Source organism: Malaya genurostris, chromosome 1 (assembly GCF_030247185.1).
Source record: "Malaya genurostris strain Urasoe2022 chromosome 1, Malgen_1.1, whole genome shotgun sequence".
NCBI lineage: Eukaryota > Metazoa > Arthropoda > Insecta > Diptera > Culicidae > Malaya > Malaya genurostris.
This window is the reverse complement of record NC_080570.1, coordinates 21,721,718-21,743,763: the sequence shown is the minus strand read 5'-3', so window position 1 is coordinate 21,743,763 and position 22,046 is coordinate 21,721,718. Positions and strand designations below refer to the sequence as shown.

The following is a 22,046-nucleotide window of genomic DNA, read 5'->3' as shown; positions in this document are numbered from 1 at the left end:
ACACACATACAGACTCACACACACACACACACACACACACACACACACACACACACACACACACACACACACACACACACACACAGACATTTGCTCAGTTCGTCGAGCTGAATCGATTGGTATATGACATTCGGCCCTCCGGGCCTCGGAAAATTTTTCGATAGTTTGAGCGAATTCTATACCTATTTTTTATATATATATAAAAAAGGTAAAAAAGGTATCATCTCACTGCTAGGTGGATTAAGCACGTTTTTTAGGCTAAGATCACAGCATGCTGTGCGTTTGGCAGTCAGCTTTCGTTTGTTTATTCGTTTGTGCGGTTGAAATTCTGCGTTTTCAAAATATCGCGTATTTAAAAGAAAGTGGTTCTGGATGCGAAAATTGGCGAAGCGGTTTGAAATTCATCATGCCAGTGTTAAAACCACCATTAATAAGTTTGGGGAAAAACTATTCTTTGGATGAGCTACCAGGAGGAGGCGGAAAACCCGATTCTTCAACCCGAAACTGGACCAGAAAGTGGTATCTCTAATCATAAAGAACAAACCAATATCAATACGTGATTTGGCCAAAAAAGCAGGAACGAGTGTCGGAATGATCCAGCGTATCAAGAGGCGAAATCACCTGAAGACCTACAAGAAGCAACAATTTGTTGCACTACCGGAACTATAAATGCAGAAATCTATCGATCAGAGCTTATCCAGAAAAGATTGCTGCCTTTATATAAAAAGCACAGCAGCTCTACTATTTTGGCCGGATATAGCGTCGGCTCACTATGCCAAAACCACTCTCAATTGGCTTGCGGAAAAGAGTATAAATTTCGTCGAGAAAAATATCAATCCACCAAATTGCCCTCAGCTTCGACCCATCGATCGTTTTTGGGCAATCGTGAAGAGGTACTTGTAAGGCAGCTGGGAACATGCAGGAGTTCAAAAAAAATTTGGGCTCAAGCGTCCAAAAAATTCGTTGCAACACTTGTCCGGAACTTGATGAAGAGCGTTCGATCAAAAGTTCGAAAATCCGTGAAATCCGGTTTTTATTATGCTCAAGTTTAACCTCGTACAATAAAGGATCAATTTTTAGTTTGAATAAAATATCGTTTTTATCATAATTTGAAAGAAAAATATGTGGATAGCTTATTTTCGATACACTCCTTATTCGCAACTATCAACTATATTGACCATGGGATTCTATTAGCAACATTATCAAAATTAGGAGTTTCTGAGGGTGTTACAAATTGGTTGAGATCTTATTTAGCTGATAGAATTCTACGTGTTAAGCTTGGTCCAGCAAAATCATCAAGCTTCATAACTTAGTCCGGAGTACCCCAGGGAAGCAATCTTGGTCCGTTGTTATTCATTTTATTATTCGAGTCAGTCGTCACAGTGGTATACTGCGCGCTGTCGACTTCAACCAACGGAAACGGCGTATGATCAACCAAATGAAGGAAGATCTACGAAGATTCCGTGCTTTGAATAGATGGTGAATAGCAGAAATGGCTGGAGACTAGAGCTGCCCGATAAATGTGGAAACTTTGAGACAATGATGGAAACATACCTCAGACTGAAAGTAAACACTTGGTCGGGTCGGATTGGCTATAATTCGTCAAACACAAACTTCATGAGAAATCAAGGATTGTTCCCAAATTTGCCAAACATAGAGAGACTATCGTTTGCACAATAAATTGTAATTTTCATCCAGATATCAAAACGAAAACTCAACACAGGATGTTTACATTCGTATAACATATCTCGGAAAGCACCAATGCATTTCTTCCAAGGCTCCTTGCTTAACTATTACCACAAAACCCAAAACACCACTCACAGTCGTGATGATTTAAATTCAATTTCCACATCAAAATGCAAGGAATTTAATAAAACTTTTAGGAAAGCACAGGAAACGAAAAACAAACAAAAAAAAACAAACGAAAGCTCGAGCCATCGCCTACTGGGATTCCTCTTCCGTGAAGTTTCGAAAACTCTCGATTGTTTTTTGGCAGACAAAGTTGATGAAAATGTTTTTTTTTTGTTCATACCCAACTCAGTCAACTTTGACTGGTACACTGTATCGTTAACTGTTTTCAAACAGGGATCGTTTACATCCTCTGGATGGATCCATTAAATCATCACCGGTTCGCGTGAAATAGGGGCAGTTTCTTTCAAACCTGTATAAGTAAAACAGCACTCTGTTACACCACACTCTAGATTTATTGATTCGATGATAGCATTATTAGAAGTGTTCTGTCAGGAATGGGTACAATCGGGCTGAACGTGCTCCGTGTCCATGCCGTTTCATTTTTGAGCGATTGGAAAAGATTTATTTGATTTTGTTTTGTTTCCTACTATCGCTTACTGGACCTGTGGTGGCATGTTGTGATCCTACGATAAGCTACTACATAATAAAACTCTTTTCTGTAATTAGAAACAACGGCAATTGGCAGGAAACGGATAGCCCTTTTCATCCGCAGCTAACCGGTCCCTTTCGGTTGTCACTCCATTAGAAAACATTAATTCGAAATTTGTTGTTATTTTTTGGTGCACGCAATCTTCGTCGCTGCCTGTTAAATTTGTTATTGATTTACCTTTATTTTGCTTATTATTTTTTTATTTCATCTCGATGAGCATCGTAATAACTGAGGCGCAGTAAATTTTGATTTAGAAGGCAATTTTGCCGAAAATGAAATTTCCCGGAGCAGTCGCGTCATCGGAAGAGAAGTACTCGCGCCACAATACGGCAAATTGCTCCCGGTTGACTTCGCCGGCACCCTGAAAAAAATGCAGTCCAATCAGTTTGTTCTGTTCCTGCTATATAGCGAATACAAGATAATAAAGGTTGAATACGAAAAAATCTAGACACTCTTCTGCGGCACATCTCTGTTGGCATTTTTTTGTGGCAATCAAATTTTAATCATTTCTGAATCCCGGTTGATAAATTTACTGGTTCATAGTTCCTGAAACTGTCGAAGCATCGTTTTTTCAATCCGCAATAACAGATTGCTTGCCTAACGAGGATCAAAATTTTCTATTTTACAAAATTTATCCACTGAAGAGGACTAAAGATTTTTTTTTGTAAAATAACTATTTATTGGAATATGAGTTAAAATTAAATTATTAAGATTTAAATTGGGTGTTCAGCCACAAGTGGTGACTTTTCAGCCCTATTATATATATATATATATATATATATATATATATATATATATATATATATATATATATATATATATATATATATATATATATATATATATATATATATATATATATATATATATATATATATATATATATATATATATATATATATATATATATATATATATATATATATATATATATATATATATATATATATATATATATATATATATATATATATATATATGATTTGGTTAATACCATGAGGACATTATTTGCTTCCGCAATTCTGAGATTTTTGTGTAGGGAAAATTCTAAACCTACTTGTATTGTGTAATGGGGAAAAGGAACTTATATACTAACTTACTAACTAATACAGAGAGCGAATCGATTCAATTGAAGATTGCATCGATTTTTGTCGGAATTTGCTTATAATATTATGTGACATTACATCTAATGGTTCTATATTTGTAAGTCTGTGTAACTCATTTGTATGGAGAGGACCAAAGATAATTGTTGCAATACGTATCTGTCATTTACTAGTTTCGCAAGAAATCAAATGAGATTTTTTTTTACTTTTCAATCTGCAGCCACAGATTGCTTGCTAAACGAAGAACAAAATTTACTATTGCACAGAATGTATGCAGTGAAGAAGATCAAAGATAACTGTTGAAATACGTATCTGTCATTTACTAGTTGCGAAAAGACTCAAACGAGGATTGGTTTGATTTTCAACCGCAGATTGCTTGCCAAACGAGGAACACAAATTACTTTGTACAGCCCTGAAGAAGACCAAAGATAGCTGTTGAAATACGTATCTGTCATTTACTAGTTTCAAAAAGACTCAAAGGAGTATTGGTTTTCTTTTTAATTCGCAGGTTCAGATTGCTTGCCAAACGAGCAAAGTGATGTGCTATTTTACGTCGTTTATGCACTGAAGAGGACCAAAAATAAGTTAAAAAATACGTATCTGTCATATTTTAGTTTCGAAAAGACTGAAACGAGTTTTTTTGCTTTTCAATCCGCAGCCACGGATTGCTTGCCAAACGAGGAGCACAATTCGCTATTTTACTGCATTTATTCACTGAAGAAGACCAAAGATAACTGTTGAAATACGTATCTGTCATTTACTAGTTTCCAAAGACTTAAGCAAGGGTTGTTTTTCTTTTCAATCCACAGCCACAGATTGCTTGACAAATGAGGAGCAAAATTTTCAATTTAACAGCATTTGCCCACTGAAAAGGATCAAAGTTTACTGTTTAAATACGTATCTTTTATTGACTAGCTACAAAAAGATTTTAATAATATTTTTTTGCTTCGCAAACCGCTGCCTCAGATTGCTAGCCACTCGAGCAAAGTAATGTGCTTTTTACTTCATTTATGCATTGAAGAAGACCAAAAATAAATTATAAATTATGTATTTGTCATTTTTATAGTTTCAAAAAGATTTAAACGAGTTTTTGTAATTTTCAATCCACAACCACAGATTGTTTGCTAAACGAGGAGCACAATTTGCTGGAGCAAAGATAATTGTTGAAGTACGTATCTGTCGTTTACTCATTTTGAAAAGACTCAAACAAGGATTGGGATTATTTTCAATTCGCAGGCTCAGATTGCTTACCAAACGAGCAAAGTAATGTGCTAACTTACAACACTTATGCACTGCAGAGGACCAAACATAAATAATAAAAGATGTATCTGTCAGTTTTCAGTTTCGAAAAGACTGAAACGAGGATTAATTTGATGTTCAATCCGCAGTCGCAAATTGCTTGCCGAACGAACAACACAGTTTGCTATTTTGAAGCATTTATGCACTGGAGAAGACCAAAGATAACTATTGAAATATGTATCCGTCGTTTACTTATTATGAAGAGACTCAAACAAGGCTTGGTTTTCTTTCAAATTTGCAGGCTCAGATTGCTTGCCAAACGAGCAAAGTGATGTGCTATTTTACGTCGTTTATGCACTGAAGAGGACCAAAAATAAGTTATAAAAAACGTATCTGTCAGTTTTCAGTTTCGAAAAGACTCAAACGAGTTATTTTTTCAAACCGCAGCCACGGATTGCTTGCCAAACGAGGATCAAAGTTTTTTATTTTGCAGCAGTGAAGAGGAGCAAAGATAACAGTTGACGTACGTATCCGTCGTTTACTCATTTTGAAGAGACTGCTATTTTATATCAATTACGCACTGAAGGGGACCAAAAATAAATACTAAAAGACGTATTTGTCATTTTTTTTAGTTTCGACAAGACTGAAACGAGAATTAACTTGATTTTCAATCCGCAGTCGCAGATTGCTTGCCGAACGAGCAACACAATTTGCAATTTTGAAGCATTTATGGACTCAAGAAGACCAAAGATAACTGTTGAAGTACGTATCCGTCGTTTACTAATTTTGTCGAGACTCTGACGAGGATTGTTTAGCTTTTCAATCCGAAGCCACAGATTGCTTGCCAAACGAGTAAAACAATGCGCTATTTTACATCATTTATGCACTGAAGATGACCGAAAAAAGTTATTGAAGAGACTCGAACGAAGATTGTTTTTCTTTTCAATCCGCAGCTTGCCAAACAAGACACACAATTTATCATTTTACACCATTTATGCACTGAAAAGGACCACAGATAATTGTTGAAATGTGTATCTTTCAATTACTAGTTTAGAAAAAACTCAAGCGAGGATTGTTTTACTTTTCAATTCGCAACCGTAGATTGCTTGCCAAACGAGGAACACAATTTGCAATTTTACAGCATTTGTGCCTTGAAGAAGAACAAAGGTAACTGTTGAAATACGTATCTTTCATTTTCTAGTTTCGAAAAGACTCAAACGAGGATTGATTTTCTTTTCATTCCTCAGTCACAGATTGCTTGCCAAATTAGGAGCAAAATTTCCTATTTAGCAGCATTTGCCCACTGAAGAAGAACAAAGTTTACTGTTGAAATACGTATTTGTCATTTACCTAGTTTTGAAATGATTTAAACGAAGATTTTTTGCTTTTCAATCCAAGGCCAAAGATTGCTTGCCAAACGAGGATCAAAGTTTGCTATTTTACAGCACTGAAGAGGAGTAAAGATAACTGTTGAAGTACGTATCCGTCGTTTACTCATTTTGAAGAGACTCAAACGTGGATTTTTAACTTTTCAAATCGCAGCCTCAGATTGCTTGCCAAACGAGGAACACCGTTTACCAATTTACAGCTTTTTTTTCCACTGAAGAGCTCCAAAGCTTATTGTTGAAAAACGTATCTGTCATTTACTAATTTTGAAGAGACTCAAACAAGATTTGTTTTACTTTCTAATCCGAGGTCACAGATTGCTTGCCAAACGGGGATAATTGTTGAAATACGTATCTTTCAATTACTTCAAAATAATTTTAACGATGATTTTTTGCTTCTCAAACCGCAGCCACAGATTGCTTGCCAAACGAGATGCGCAATTTGCAATTTTATTGCATTTGTTCACTGAAGAAGGCCAAAGATAATTGTTGAAACACACATCTGTCATTTACTAGTTTCGAAAAGATTCAAATGAGAATTGTTTTTCTTTTCAATCCACAGCCACAGATTGCTTGCCAAATGAGGAGCAAAATTTGCTATTTTACTGCAAGAGCCCCAAGATAAGTGTTGAAATACGTAACTGTCATTTACAAGTTTCGAAAAGACAGAAATGAGGATTGTTTTGCTATTCATTCCTAAGCCACATCTTGCTCATCAAACGAGCAAAACAATGTGCTATTTTACATAATTAATACACTGAAGAAGACTAAAGATAACTGCTGAAATTTACTAATTTCGAAAAGACTCTGAAAATGATTGTTTTTCTTTTCCATTCGCAGACACAGATTGCTTGCTAAACGAGGAATAAAATTTGCAATTGTACAGCATTGATATACTGAAGAGAACCAAAGATGATTGTTGTAAGACGTATCTGTCATTTACTCATTTTGAAGAAACCTAAGGTTTGGTTTTCTCTTCAATTCGCAGGCTCAGATTGCTTGCCAAACGAGGTGCAACATTTTCAATTTTACTATTTTTGTATTTTATTTTTCTTATATAATTTTTGAAATGCGCATATTTCATTTATTGACACTTCAGAATGACACTTCTGTGGTTCAAAATGTTCCATTGATTAACAACTTAGCACAATTTTTCCCTAAAAACTACCTCAACCAGCTCTATTGGATATTTTCAAGCAAGATATGAACCCGGAGATGCGAAACTAGTGCCATTTACTTCACCTCTTACGATGACTACCGCTCTCGAGTCTTGAACATGAAGACTAGAATTTTTCTTGAGAACGAACATTTTCGCATTCCGCCATTGCCTCATCAATTGAACTTACACTGCCAGTCAATGCCCGCTGTGATTCAGATAAGTTTTCGAAATTTTACTCGTATCATTAAGGTTTAGTTTTTTTTTAGCGTCCGATTTTTTTCGTGATCAACCTTCTTGTATTCGGAATGTTAACTAGATAACTAAAACAAATGAAAAAGAAAACCACGCTTACCTTCGACATCTTCTTGAAAGCCTCCAGGCACTCCTTCTTGTCAACTCCGTAGCTCGAATAAACAGAGGAAAACTCCTCAGAGTCAATGGTTCCATCGTTGGAAGCATCCTCGAGATCGAACATAAAATTCATGTATCTGAAAATAAAATAAAATAAAAAAGAGAATTGCGTTAGCGTTTTTCCCCGCGATGAAAACTTAGTTCAGGTGAAATTTAACACCTTCATTGTGACTGACAGGGCAGGACTCTGGGCACACTGTCAAGAAACTAATGGCGTTTTCGTTTTTAATTTGCACTACACCGGTGCAGTGCTACACGGAGGCATGAATAAACGAACAAAAATGACGAAAACATAAACAGTAACCATGGACTACCATAAACGATTCCATTGCACAGAGCTACACCATACTTTTGATGAGTGCTACACCAGTGGTGTCGGTGCAGAAAAAGTGTAGCACTGGTGTAGTGCAATTGGCAAAAACGAACGATTTCAGTGCCACCTTACCTACACCGGTGTAGTGCAATTTAAAAACGAAAACGACATAATTGGGCGCTGCTTGTGTGCTTTTTGCCAAAGGCATTAGTCACCGTTGAAAGCAAACAAGCGATTGATTAAGGACAACATCAACGTTTTCCGTTTTTTCAACGGCGAACGTTAAAAAGACGGAATCCATAGTTGGCCGAATCGGAAGGGGATTCGAGTGCTAGATTCGAATGCAGTGCAACGTTGCATTTACGGTTGTTTTATCATGTTTAGAGAAATGCGGGTGGGTAATGTCACAGACATAACTGGAGGACGTGAATACGAATAAAACTGGCATGTTTCTTTGACATTTATTAGTCTATATTTCAAATGTTTACATGAATGCTGTCCTGATCGTGCTATAAGGCTTGTTCGCGATGAAATCTGAAAACGTATATTTTTGGAAATACTTCATCATCGCGTGAAATATTTCGCAGACTAATGAACGTATGCCTGTTTATTGTGTAAAATCAATTTTTGGTGATACTACAAGCATTCAGATCAAAGTTTTCGATTTCAGTGCATTTCCTGAATTCAACTTTAAAATTTGTTTTCAGAATTCAGCTTCAGAATTCAGTTCCAGAATCCATTGTCAATGTCCAAATTCAGGGAAAAAAATCCGGAATCCATTTTCAGAATCCAACTCTACTATTCGAGTCCAGTTCCAGTATCGCGGTTCAGAATTCAGGTTCGCCATTCAGTTTCTGAATTCATTCACAGAATTCAGCTCCAGAATTCAGTTACAGAAATCAAGAATTCAGTTCTAGAGCATAATTAAAAAATTCAGATTCGATGTTCATTGCTTGAATTCAATTCCAAAATTCCGTGCCAGAATGCAGTTCCAGAATCCATTTTCGATATAAAAATTCAGATAAAATTGCTGAATTCATTTTCAGAATCCAACTCCAGAACTCAGGTTCATAACTTAGTTCTAGAATTTATTTCCAGAATTCAGTTCCAAAATACAGGTTCAGAATCGTGGTTAAGAATTTAGGGTCACAGTTTATTTCCAGAATCCTGCTTCTAAATTAACCTCAAGAACCCAGGTTCAGAATTCAACGTATTTGGTCTTGGTTTTTAGGCTTAGGTTCGGGTCTTAGTCATTAGTCTTGGCTCTGGGTCTATTTCTTCGTCTTTCTTGGGTCTAGGTCTGGGTGTTTGTTTTGGTCTTGAGTTTTGAGTGTTGGGTCGTGAATCTTTAGTCTTGTGTCTTGATCTTAGTCTTGTTCTTGATTTGTCTTGAATCAGTGTCTTGGGCATAGTCTAGGGTCTAGATGTTAGTCTGGTTCTGAGTGTTGGTTGTGGGTCTTGAGTTTTGAATCCTGGGTCTTGAGTCTTTTGGTCTTCATTTTGAACTTTCTGGACCATGGTCTGGGTGTTTGTCTTGGGCTTAGTCTTTAAACTTTAGTCTGAGTCTTGGGCTTAGTTTTTAATCTTGGTCTTGGTCATAAGTCTTGGGTATGGGTCTTGAGTCTTGAATCTTGAGTCTTGGGTCTTGGTTTTGTTCTTGGTTAGTCTTGGTCTCATGTCTTGGGCTTAGTCTTTAGTCTTGAACTTAGTCTTGGTCTTGGTCATAAGTCTTGGGTATGGGTCTTGAGTCTTGAATCTTGAGTCTTGGGTCTTCGTCTTGTTCTTGGTTTGTCTTGGTCTCGTGTCTTGGGTCTGGGTCTTGGGCTTAGTCTTCAGTCTTGAACTTAGTCTTGGGTCTGGATCTTTAGTCATGGGTCTGGGTGTGGGTTTTGGTCATAAGACATGAGTCTGGGCCTTACTTTTAGGTCTTGAGTTTTGAGACTTGGGTCGTGAATTTCTAGTCTTGGGCTTGATCTTGCTCGTATTCTTGGTTTGTCTTGGTCTGAGTCTTCAGCTCAGTCTTTAGTCTTGGTGCTGAGACTTGGGCTTAGTTTTTAGTCTTTGGTCTGGGTCTGGATTTTAGTCTTGTATCTTGGGTCTTGAGTTTTGAGTCTTGGGTCTTGTTATTGGTTTTAGGTCTGGGTATTTGTCTTGGTCTTATGTTTTGGGTCTGGGTCTTAAGTCTTGAGCTTAGCCTTGGATCAGAATCTTTAGTCTTAGGTGTGGATAAGCGTCTTGTTCATAAGTTCTGCGTTTGGGTCTTGGTTTTTGGGTTTTGATCTTGGATATGTTCTGGATATGTCTGGTCTCGTCTTGGGTGTGTATCTTGGGCTTACTCTTCAGTCTTGGGTCTGAGTCTTGTTATTTGTCTTCCTGGGTTGTGGTATGGGTATTTGTCTTAGTCTTATGTTTTGGGTCTGGGTCTTAAGTGTTGAGCTTTTGGTTCTCGGTCTTGGGTCTGGGTGTGGGTCTTGGTCATAAGTCTTAGATCTGGATCTTGGTATTTCTTCTTAGGTCTTGAGTTTTGAGTCTTGGATCTTGAGGCTGTAGTCTTGGGTCTTGTTCTTGGGTCTAGGTCTGGATATTTGTTTTGGTCTTATATCTTGGGTCTTTGATCTTGGTATTTAGTCTTGCGCCAGGGTCTCGGTCTTATATCTTGGGTCTGTATCTCAGTCTTGAGTTTTGAGTCGTTGGTCGTGAATCTGTAGTCTTGAGTCTTGGGTCTCTGGTCTGGAGTCTTTGGTCTTGGGTCTTGAGTTTTGAATCTTGGGTCTTGATCTTGGTCTTGTTTTTGGTTTGTCTTGGGTCAGGGTATTTGTCTGGGTCTGGGTCCTAGGTGCTTGATCTTGGTATTAAGTCTTGGGCCTGCGTCTTGGTCTTATGTCTTGGGTCTTGATCTTGAGTTTTGAGTCTTGGGTCTTGCGTCTTTAGTCTTGGGTCTAGATCTTGATTATGGGCCTTGAGTTTTGAGTCTTGGGTCGTGCAACTGTAGTCTTGAGTCTGAAGTCATGAGTTTTTAAAGCCTTGAGTCTTGGGTCTTTGGTCTTGGGCCTTTGGCCTTGGGTCGTGAATCTTCAATCTTGGGTTTTGATCTCTTGACTCTTGGCTCTCGGCTCTAAGCTCTTGGTTCTTGGTTTTAGGTTCTTGTCTCTTAGCCCTTGGATCTTGACTCTTGGCTTTTGGCTCTCGGGTCTTGGCTCTTGGATCTTGGTTCATGGCTCTTGTTTCTTGGCTTTTGGTTCATGTCTTTTGGCTCTTGGCTTTTGGTTCTCGACTCTTGGCTCTTGGCTCTTGACTCTTAAATCTTGACTCTTGACTTTTGGCTTTTGGTTCTTGACTCTTGGTTCTTGGCTCTTGGCTCATGACTTTTGGCTCTTGGCTTTTGGCTTTTGGTTCTCGACTCTTGGCTCTTGGCTCTTGACTCTTAAATCTTGACTCTTGGCCCTTGACTCTTGACTTTTGGCTTTTGGTTCTTGACTCTTGGTTCTTGGCTCTTGGCGTTTGACTTTTAGCTCTTGACTATTGGCTCTTGACTCTTGGCTCTTGACTTTTGGCTCTGGGCTCTTGGCTCTTATCTTTTGGTTCTCGGTTCTTGACTCTTGCTCTCGGTTCTTGGCTCTTGGCTCTCTTGGCTCTCGGTTCTTGGGTCTTGGCTCTTGACTCTTAAATCTTGACTCTTGGCCCTTGACTCTTGACTTTTGGCTTTTGGTTCTTGACTCTTGGTTCTTTACTCTTGGCGTTTGACTTTTAGCTCTTGACTATTGGCTCTTGACTCTTGGCTCTTGACTTTTGGCTCTGTGCTCTTGGCTCTTGGCTTTTGGTTCTCGGTTCTTGACTCTTGCTCTCGGTTCTTGGCTCTTTGCTCTCTTGGCTCTCGGTTCTTGGGTCTTGGCTCTCGGTTCTTGGTCCTTGACTCTTGGCTTTTGGCTCTCGGCTCTGAAACCTCGGCCTTAGGATCATAAATCTTAGTTCTTGGTTCTTGACTCTTGGCTCTTAACTCTTAGTTCTTGGCTCTTGGCTTTTGGCTCTTGGCTCTCGACTCTTAGCTCTTGGATCTTGGTTCATGGTTATTGGCTCTTAACCCTTGGCTCTCGGTTCTTAGCTCACTCGGCTCTTGGATCTTGGTTCAGGGCTCTCGATTCTTCGTTCTTGATTCTTGGTTCTTGACTCTTAGCTCTTGGCTCTTGACTCTTGGCTCTTGGCTCTTAACTCTTTACTCTCGGCTCTTGGCTCTTGGCTCTCGGTTCTTAGCTCTTGGTTCTTGGATCTTGTCTCTTATTTCTTGGTTCTTGGATCTCGGCTCTTGGCTCTTGGCTCTTGGCTCTTGGCTCTTGGCTCTTGGCTCTTGGCTCTTGGCTCTTGGCTCTTAGCTCTTAACTCTGAGTTTTTGGTTCTTGACTTTTGGATTTTGACACTTGACCGTTGGCTTTTGGTTTTTGGTTCTCGACTCTTGGCTCTTGGCTCTCGGCTCTCGGCTCTCGGCTCTCGGCTCTTAGCTCTTAGTTCTTGGTTCTCGATTCTTGGCTCTTGGATCTTGGTTCTTGACACTTGGCATTTGACTTTTGGCTCTTGGTTCTTAACTCTTGGCTTTTAATTGTTGACTCTTAGCTCTTGACTCTTGCCTCTTGGCTTTAGCAACTTGACTTTTGGTTCTTTGCTTTTGTTTCTTGGTTCTTGATTATCGGCTCTTGTCTCTTAGTTCTTGGCTCTAGGCTCTTGGATCTTGACATTTGGTTATTAACTTTTGGCTCTTAGCTCTTGGTTCTTAACTCTTGGCTCTTGACTTTTGGCTCTTGCCTCTTGACTCTTGGCTTTTGACTCTTGGTTCTTCACTCTTTGCTCTTGGCTTTTGGCTCTCGGCTCTTGGCTCTTGGATCTTGGCTAATGACTCTTGGCTCTCGGTTCTTGAATCATGGCTCTTGGCGCTTGGCTCTCGGTTCTTAGTTCTTGGGTCTTGGATTTTGGCTCTTGGTTTTTTTCTTTTGGCTCTTTTCTCTTGGTTCTTGGCTCTTAACTCTTAGTTCTTGGTCCTTGACACCTTGACTCTTGGCTCTCGGTTCTTAGCTCTTGACTTTTGGCTTTTGGTTCTCGGTTTTTGGTTCTTGAGTTTTGAGTCTTGAGTCTTGAACTTGGCCTTTAATCTTGGGTCTTGGTTCCTTGATCTGTGGTCTTTGGAATCGAATCATGGTTATGGACTAAGTGTTTCTCTTGGCCTTGTTTTCGCTTTTTGTGTGTCCAGTTTTTTCATTTCTCATAATTTTCTCAGAGATGCCTTAATCGGTTCCAACATTCCTAGGCCTGTTTGGTCAAATTCAAAGGGCAAATGGTTTTCGATTCCGGAGATATTATCGTATAAGTGACCTAACCGACAAACAGTTATTTTTTTTTTCAATCCGGTCATTTTTTCCCTTTTAAAACTATTATTAGGTCATAGATCATAATCGAAAGACATAACCAACCATTTACAATATATTTAATTCGTTCGATTTTCTTGGTAATGGCTGAACTGATTTCAACGATCGTAGAATTTTTCGAAAGATACTACTATCTATTCACCATTCGATATCCAATGAAGTATCTTTGCCCTACTAAACTTAAATCGCAAAACTTCTACACCTAAAATGAAGTCCGTCTACACAGTTTCAACTCGAGTTAGTCTCATTTTGTGCCTCCCCTCCCGGAAAGTCTTCAACGGAAAACAATTTATGCGCTGGGTTCATCAGATATTCATAATAAATTTAACGAACGGCCTAGCAATCTCCCGCACCCGAAGGGAAAAAAACCGTTCCGAGATAAATTCTTCACGACAGCCAAATCCTCCGGACTTTCTGTTTAAAGTTTAAATCCCCTCTTCCTTGTCGGGCTTACAAATTACTCGCTTTTACCTATTTTATATTTGGACGTAAATTTACAAGTATATCTTCATAAAAATCAAGCTCACGAACCTGGCAATGAGCGGCGCCACAGTCGGGGGCAACGAAACGGGGCCAGTCGCGCTTCCCCCGGATGTAAATGGAACACGAACACACCCCATAATCTAAATAAGGGATCAGCGGCGATGGAGGAAGCCGTCATAGTTTTTTGCTTTCTTTTCGTCCCGGACCTTTTATGTTAGCAGGGCGCGGGACTGTGGGCTGGGCTAGGCTGGACTGGCCGTCGCGTCGGTGCAGCGAAAGATTCTAACATCGCCGGTTTCCACCGATGCGCTACGATGAAAGAGCCAAGCCTCGTCCCAACTAGAACCTGGGACCAGCTATTTGAACAATCCGATTAAATTTGCACCGAAAACGGAAGGATGTTTCAGGCGGAATAAGAATAGGAGTAGGAATCGAATTCACGGTGGGTTGAGTTTGAGATTTCTCTGGTCCACTTTTTTTTGTTTTCAATGAAAAGGTAATTGACCAGATTAGGTGTGTTGAAGCGATCCCAGAAAAACTTCTTCTTAGTCAAAGATGATTGTTATGAATCAATCTTTGCAGATCCTACCTCATTGGCAATTGATTGTGGTGCTTAACCCGACCCACCGTGACTGGAAATCACCGACGCTCGTACGAGTATTAACACGTTCTAGCTGCAATAAGTAGGGGTGAAAACGCCAAGCCGCCCGGATCGATCCAATCAAATCTCGCAGCTCGTAAAGTTCTCAACGGCAAACCCTACTGAGGTAGGCTGAAGTGGAACCTTCTAAACGGTTACTCAACTAGAAGCTCTTTAAAGAATGAGCTTTATCTATTTCTTCATCCCGTGTGTGTATGCCGGTGTTGCTGCACGGAAGGATAAAAGGAAAAGGGCTTGGCGCGCGCACACACACACCATGTATGTGTGATTCCTCTACAGCTCAGCTGAAGGCCAAAAGCTGGAGCACAGCAAAAGTAATGTCAGCGTCAGAGTCAAACATAGGCAGCAAAGGTGAACAAAGGAAGAACTTGGCTTTCGTCGTTTATTGCTTTTCCTACGTGGCCGCGAACTGTGGCGAGAAAAAAGGCTGCATTATTCATACAACTGAGTGAAAGAGATAGCGAGAGAGAGAGAGAGAGAGAGAGAGGTGCTTTTATTTGTCAACCTTGTACTACGGAGGAATCTGTGGGAACTGTGATCAGGATTTCAATTGCCATCTCCCCGGTGACAGCACGGTAATTGAACGATTTCGACGATGATCCTTCTAGCGAGAGACACATCACCTTCCTAAGCAGCAAGGTACGGCAGAATCCCGGAGTAGCTAATTTACGGTGCCAAGTGATATGCAAACTCCGTCACCGTCGTCACCCGATCCATCGGGGTAGTGAATTGCTATCTGCGAATTCTAAATTATCCTGGTGAAATGCAAATTACTGCAAGGAGATGGGGGAGGGAGGGAATCGTGCCGTCTATCAAGTTCGAGATCAAAATCACGGTGTTTGAAATGCAACGAAGTGGTTTTAACAATCCCGCTCATCAGACGAGGAAAGTGTTGATTTTATCCTGTTCGGGACTCGAAGAAGCTCAGCTCAGTGCAGTGCAGTGCTGCCGCAATGGCAATCTGTCAGTTTGAAACTAATTTGCACTAATCGCCGTTAGTGAGCACTTGTGCGAAATATTCAATTCTACAAAGTGGGAAAACTAACTATTTTTATTTACTGAAACATTTCATGACAAAATGGAAAGAGTCTGTCACGATTGCAGATGAGCGGACAAATTTCCTCACATTTTCTTATGTTGAAACTGGCACAATGGACTCCTGATATTTATTTAATAATAGAGTTTTATATCAATTGTTGCCATTGACATCAAAATCATAATATTCATGGTTCGAAGGTCATGTTGTGCATCTGGTGGGATCAAAAGGGTGTTGTGTACTATGAGCTACTACAACCATACGGTACTACAACGGACGATCGGTAGAGGCTGCAATTGATGCGTTTAAACCGTGCATTACGAGCAGAACGGCCGAAATACAACCAAAAACATGATAAAGTTATTCTCTTCCATGACAACGCTCAGTCTCATTTCGCAAAAACGCTCAAGTGGGACTTTTTGCCGCACCCGCCGTATTCTCCTGACATGCTCTTTCTGATTACTGGTTGTTCTTTCGTAGAAATCAAATATTGGCTTCAAACTTGGATCACCTCAAAAGACGAGACATTTTTTCGAGATGGAATTCGAGAATTGCCTGAGAGGTGTGAAAAAGTTGTAACGAGCGATGGACGATACTTTTATTAATCTTTAAATTCTTTTTGTTTTGAAATAAATTCATGTTTGACCCAAAAAAACGAACCGAATTTATTTAAACTTTCGATATCGTAATGTGAAAATTCATTATTTTCCCCAAACCATGACTCGTTTTGCTCATGTTGAGATCTGCCCGTGCACAAAATTCAAACTTTCTAGAATATTTGGAGTCGAAGTAGTTAGCGACCTTCTTTTCTTACTGAGTTGGTACAAAAAGTAAAAAAAAAAATATCTGTTTCATTCATTTTAACCTGCACACGTCATTTCGGTCAGTTTAGGTTCAGAGCTCTGTTTCGGAATCTAGTTCATTTCCAGAATTCTTTATCCGAATCCAAGAATCCAGAATCTAACTAAAGTTCCAAAATCTAGATCATGCATTTCAAGTATCCAGGCCGAAAAATCCGAACCAGAATTCAGGTACACACTTCAGTCTTTGAACTCATTTCCTGAATCCAGATCCAAAATACAGCTTCAAAATCCAGGATCCGAATCAGGTCCAGAATCTAGGTCAGTAATTCAGAACCAGAATTCCGAGAACACGGTCCAGATACCCAAAATTAATTTAAAGAACCCAGAATTTCAGTTCTAGAGTTCTGATTTCCCGGATTTCAGAACCAGAATCCATGCCCAATATTCAGTTCCAGAATTCCAGTTCCGAATTCGTTTTCAGATTTTTAGTCAAAATTCGTCAAGTCAAATTTAGAATTCATTTCTGAAATCCAGTTCATTTCCCGAATCCAAGTTCAGAAATTCCAAAACTCGAATTCATATTCAGAATCTAGGTTCGAAAATAAAATCCAAAACCCTGCACTAAATTTCATAATTCTATCCCAGAATCCAGGTTCAAAATTCAATGCCAGAATTTCTTAAATCAATTTAAAAACCCAAACCCCGAATCCCAGAATTCAGTTCTATGTTTGGGTCCCAAAATTCATTTCAAGAATCAATTTCCAGAATCCTATTCCAAAATCCACATGGTCCACATTTCAGGTCCAAAATTAACTTCAGAAGTTTAGGTTCTACATCATTGCTATTTAGAGAAGCATCATCGTTTTCCGCCAGAAACATTCACACAGCAGTTCGAAAAAGGTGGATTCTGTTCTTTTTAAGACCAACATATCGATGAGTCACGTTTCTGACATTATCCATCCATTTTTCTTTCGATTCCGCATAAATTGGTGGCGTTTTGCTGACTTGTTTGTTAGTAATTCACTGAAGCTTTACTTACGCGAGGAATACCGTACCATACAAATAATCCCGCGGAACTTCAAGAATTCGCATAAAAAAGCGTAACTTAAGAAAAATGAATTGGAAATCTGTGAAAAAATACGTCACTTCAAAAATTCGCGTTTTTTGTTCACGCGTCATTTCGAAAATTTGCATAAAAAAATCGCGTAACTTTGGAACGCCGCCCAACTGCGAAAATGAGCATAAAAAAATCGCATAGGCTTGGAAGTCCCCGTGAATAAGAACCTACCTTCGAAAATTCACATGGGAAAAGAACGGATGACTTTAGAAATCCGTGAAACTTCGAAAAGTCACATTGAAAAAACCGTCACTTCGAAAAATTGCATAAAATCGAGTTACTTCGGAAATCCACATAAAAACCGCGCAAATTCGAATATTCACGTGAACAAAAAACCGAGTAACTTCGAAAATTCCCATTGAAAAAAACGCATAACTTCGAAAATCCGTGTAACTTCGAAAATAAGCAAAAAAACGGGTACCTTCAGAAATCCGCGAAAAAAACAGAAATTCTTGAAAAAGATGCGTCACTTGAAAAATCCGCATTGAAAAAATCGACTAACTTCGGAAATACGTATAAAAAAACAGAGTAACTTCGAAAATTCATATTGAAAAAAAAAACACTCAACTTCGGAAATCCGTGTTACTTCGGGAATCCCTATAAAAAATCGAATAACCTCCAAAATAAGGGGAAAAATGCGTCACTTCGAAAATCCGCATAAAAACAACGAGTAACTTCAGAAATCTGCGTAAAAACTGCGTAATTTCAGAAATCCTGGAAAGAACAAAAAAGCGCGCCAATTCGTAAATTTTCATAAAAAACCTCGTAACTTTGGAAATCCGGCTAACTTCGAAAATCGACATAAAAAATCACGAAATCTCGGAAATTCCCCTGAACAAAAACCGAGCTACTTCGAAACTAACGCGTAACCTCGGAAATCCGAATAAAAAACCGAGTAACTTCAGAAATCCGTGAAAAATGCGTCCTTTCGAAAATCCGCATAAAACAATCGAGTAACTTCAAAAATTCGCATTGAAAAAACCGCACAACTTTGGAAATCCCTATTAAAAAATCGAGTAACTTGAGAAATCCGCGAAACTTAAAAAAAAACGGATAGAAAACAGTGTAACTTCAAAAATCCTTGAAAGAAAAATGCGGCTAACTTTTTTTTCAAAAATTCCACACTATAATATTTGTAGTACTTTGTTACGACTATTTCAAATTTTAGGTAAACATTTTTTTATCAGGTGTACAACTTTACTTCCGCCGTTTTCCGATAGGTGGCTGTACCGGCCGTGTCGTTGGGAGTGAGTCAACACGCCATTTCAAAGCGTCTCAAGGCCCTGGGCATGATTCAGAAAGAAGGAAACTGGGTGCCGTACGAGTTGAAACCGAGGGACATCGAGCGCCGTCTATTTGTATGTGAGCAACTGCTTCAAAGACAAAATCGTAAGGGGTTTTTACATCGAATCGTATACGATAATCCTAAACGCAGAAAATCACGGGGAAAGCCCGGGCTTGCTACTTCGTCGAAGGCAAAACCGAATATTCACGGCGCCAAGGCTATGATTTGTATTTGGTGGGATCAGCTCAGTGTGATTTACTACGAGTTCTTAAAACCGGGTGAAACCATCAAAGGAGATCGCTACCGAACGCAACTGATGTGCCTTAGTCGCGCGATAAAAGAAAAGCGGCCACAATATCAAAAGCGACATGACAAAGTCATCCTCCAACACCGCAATGCTCGGACTCAAATCGCAAAAGTGGTCAAAAAGTACCTGGATACGCTGAAATGGGAAGTCTTGCCCCACCCGCCGTATTCCCCAGATGTCGCCCCTTCTGACTTCCACCTATTCCGTTCGATGGCACACGGCCTGGCAGATCAACATTTTCAATCCTTCGAAGAGTTGGGAAAATGGATTGCTTCATGAATAGCGTCAAAAGAGGACTCCTTTCTTCGAGCCGGGATCCGAAAATTGCCGGAAAGATGGAAGAAAGTTGTCGCTAGCGACGGACAATACTTTGAATAATACATCTGTAAGCCCTTTTTCGCAATAAAGCTTTATATTTTGGAAAAAACGGCGGAATCAAAGTAACTTTTGTGATCTTAGTTGGAAATATGTGGGGACTAAAGAAAAAAAGTCATTCGGGTGTGTGTTTACGTCAGTCTGGTTATGACTCTGACATAAACTCGTAATTGAAAAATTTATTGAATATATCATAATTGATTATTGTCATGGATAGTGGAAAATTCATTCGATATTCGATCAAAGTAGCCATAAGTTTTTTTTTTTTGTATGAATAAATCCGAACATTTGGCAACACTGCTCCAAAGTTCGACAATAATTTATAAAGGAGCTAATAAAGCTCATTATTATTGTATGCTCAAGAAGTTTACTCAGTCTCCTTCGGTAGCAGCAGCGGCAGCGGCAGCATCAGCAACGTCACTTCAATTACAGCCTGTGTTTATCCTTTGCGACCCTGGATAAACACAAATTGCGCTCTGTCAGATCTTGGAGTGTTGTGAAGCTCCATCTTGGCGCACAACCTTCCGAACCCTTTTCGAGTGCGCAACAGCAACACGTATTCTTCGTTAATTAATGTTAATTAAAAATTCAACCCAACATTTCACAACTCATCACAAACGCGGCACGTGCTTTCGAGTCTCCTGCCTACCCCGTCTCCTAACCGGTTTTTTTCCGTTTTGTTTTGTTTTCTTTTGCACACCAGGAACAACTGTCAAGCGTTGCTTTTGCTACCCCTTTTTCGTTTCTCTCGGTTCAGGAGGATTGGGATAGCATCAGATAGCAAAGCGGAAATGAACGACATTTGAACAATGTTCACGTGAATTGGGAACGGTTTAGGGGTGTTGCCATCCGACGGATCACTTACCTCACTTGCCAGTCGAGTACGGCGTTGGAGTTCTTGGCGTACGCTTCCCACATGTTGCACCATTCGTCCACGGAGACCTGTCGAGAAGAAGAGAGACGTGTTTCAGTGCAATCTGGAATTTAGCACCGTGGAATCCTACATTAAATTGAAAAAAAAAATTGAATGATAAACATATTTTTCCACCTTAATTATTTTCCTGATTGCTTCTTACGGTGGACCATAAGGCGCGCTGCAAGTCACCACACCACATAACCGTTAATGGCCGACAAATCCTGCATAATCCGCCAGAGTTGTAAATAACCTGGCCAACCTGGCAGTTTCCGGATAACTTAACCTTTTATCGCGAACTGCAAGCTATCAAAAAACCATTTCCCGCCGGTGACAAGCTAATTTTCCTACTTCGGTTCGTCTTCGGTTGAGCGGGCGCGGTTTCCATTATTTACCCCCAACCCTCACCGAACCAGTGTTCCTCCCGTCCCGATCGTAACCCGGGAATTGAAGGAACATCAAGGCGCCATAAACCATAATCAGCGTACGAGCTGCTACCGTAAATATTACCACCTTACTGTCATTTTCGCCGGAGAAAAAAAAAGTAAAATAAATGTCAACGCTGCACCCGGTTCCATTTGTTCCCGGTTCAGAACAGACAGCGGAACGCGGATCTCACCGGCATTCGAGTCATAATACGATTATGCTCGGTTGCATCCTTCTCCCCACCACCTACCCCACCTCCAAATGGTGGGGGTCGTGAAATAACAAACAAGAAGTGAAACATAAATAAATTGCAATTTAACGGAGTGTAAAATCTTCTTGTTTTATATAGTTTAAAAGCGTTTTTACGAGCAATTGTGTTCCCGGTGTCGGTGCATTTCGGTTGTTGCAGCTGTTTGGCGGGCGAGCAGAGGTCATAACCAGGGAATGGCTAATTTTGGTGGGTGACAAACATGTCGACCATAAACTAGACAGTAATTCCGTATTTGTCACCTCAGTTCGAGTTTCTAACGGTCCGTTCTCGGTAATGCTAGCACGAAAACGAATGACATGTGCATTTGGGACTCGTTGAAAGTTTGGAAAAATGAATCTTATCTAAACTTGATTGATTGTAGAATTCAAACGAGTGAGGCATTTATCACTTGTCACATATTCTTAAAATGCTACAATTCTCGAACGACTTCCTTATACTCACGTGAGTATTCGATCAATCCACACGAATTGAAAAGCGCCCGGAACTCGACGTCGCCCGTTTCGGTAAAAAAAAATCCGATGCAAAAGTTTTCACATTTCCATTCGCTTCGCGGGTAGAAGGAGAACTGGAAAAAGGAAGAGAAAAAGTCCAACTAGGCGCACCTACCGCCGTCATCACCGGAAACCACAAAAGCTTCCTTCCAATATATCGACTTTTATTCATACGGCTCGAGGCGCACGCAAGTCAATCAGTTCTCCAGAGTCAAAGTTAACACAGCAGGTTCCCGTCGCAAACCACCAGTTCCATCAGTAAGCTGAATATTTGCTTGCTCCTGGCAAGTCAATCAGCTGATCAATGAAGAAATGCTGTATGTAAAAAAAATTTGAATGCAAATGTTATGATTTAATACACGGACAGCCTCTCCCAGGGTTTGTTGTTACATAACCACCAGAAACAGTATCGAAATTTTAAGTTTTTTCTAATGTCACGTTATGTCATGTCAT

The 22,046-nt window shown here is 39.7% G+C and overlaps 1 protein-coding gene across 1 annotated transcript in view; it reads right to left on the bottom strand.

Annotated features, from left to right (window-relative positions):
• Nucleotides 1–2,185: 2,185 nt before the first annotated feature.
• Nucleotides 2,186–22,046, bottom strand: part of LOC131434586 (calexcitin-1-like) — a 109,559-nt gene continuing 89,698 nt past the window's right edge. The window contains exons 5-7 of the mRNA XM_058601434.1: nucleotides 20,358–20,434; nucleotides 7,640–7,775; nucleotides 2,186–2,762 (exon numbers count right to left, since the gene is read on the bottom strand). Of these exons, the coding sequence (XP_058457417.1) occupies nucleotides 2,652–2,762; nucleotides 7,640–7,775; nucleotides 20,358–20,434 (324 nt within the window). The 3' untranslated portion in view covers nucleotides 2,186–2,651. The remainder of the gene's footprint in view (nucleotides 2,763–7,639; nucleotides 7,776–20,357; nucleotides 20,435–22,046) is intronic.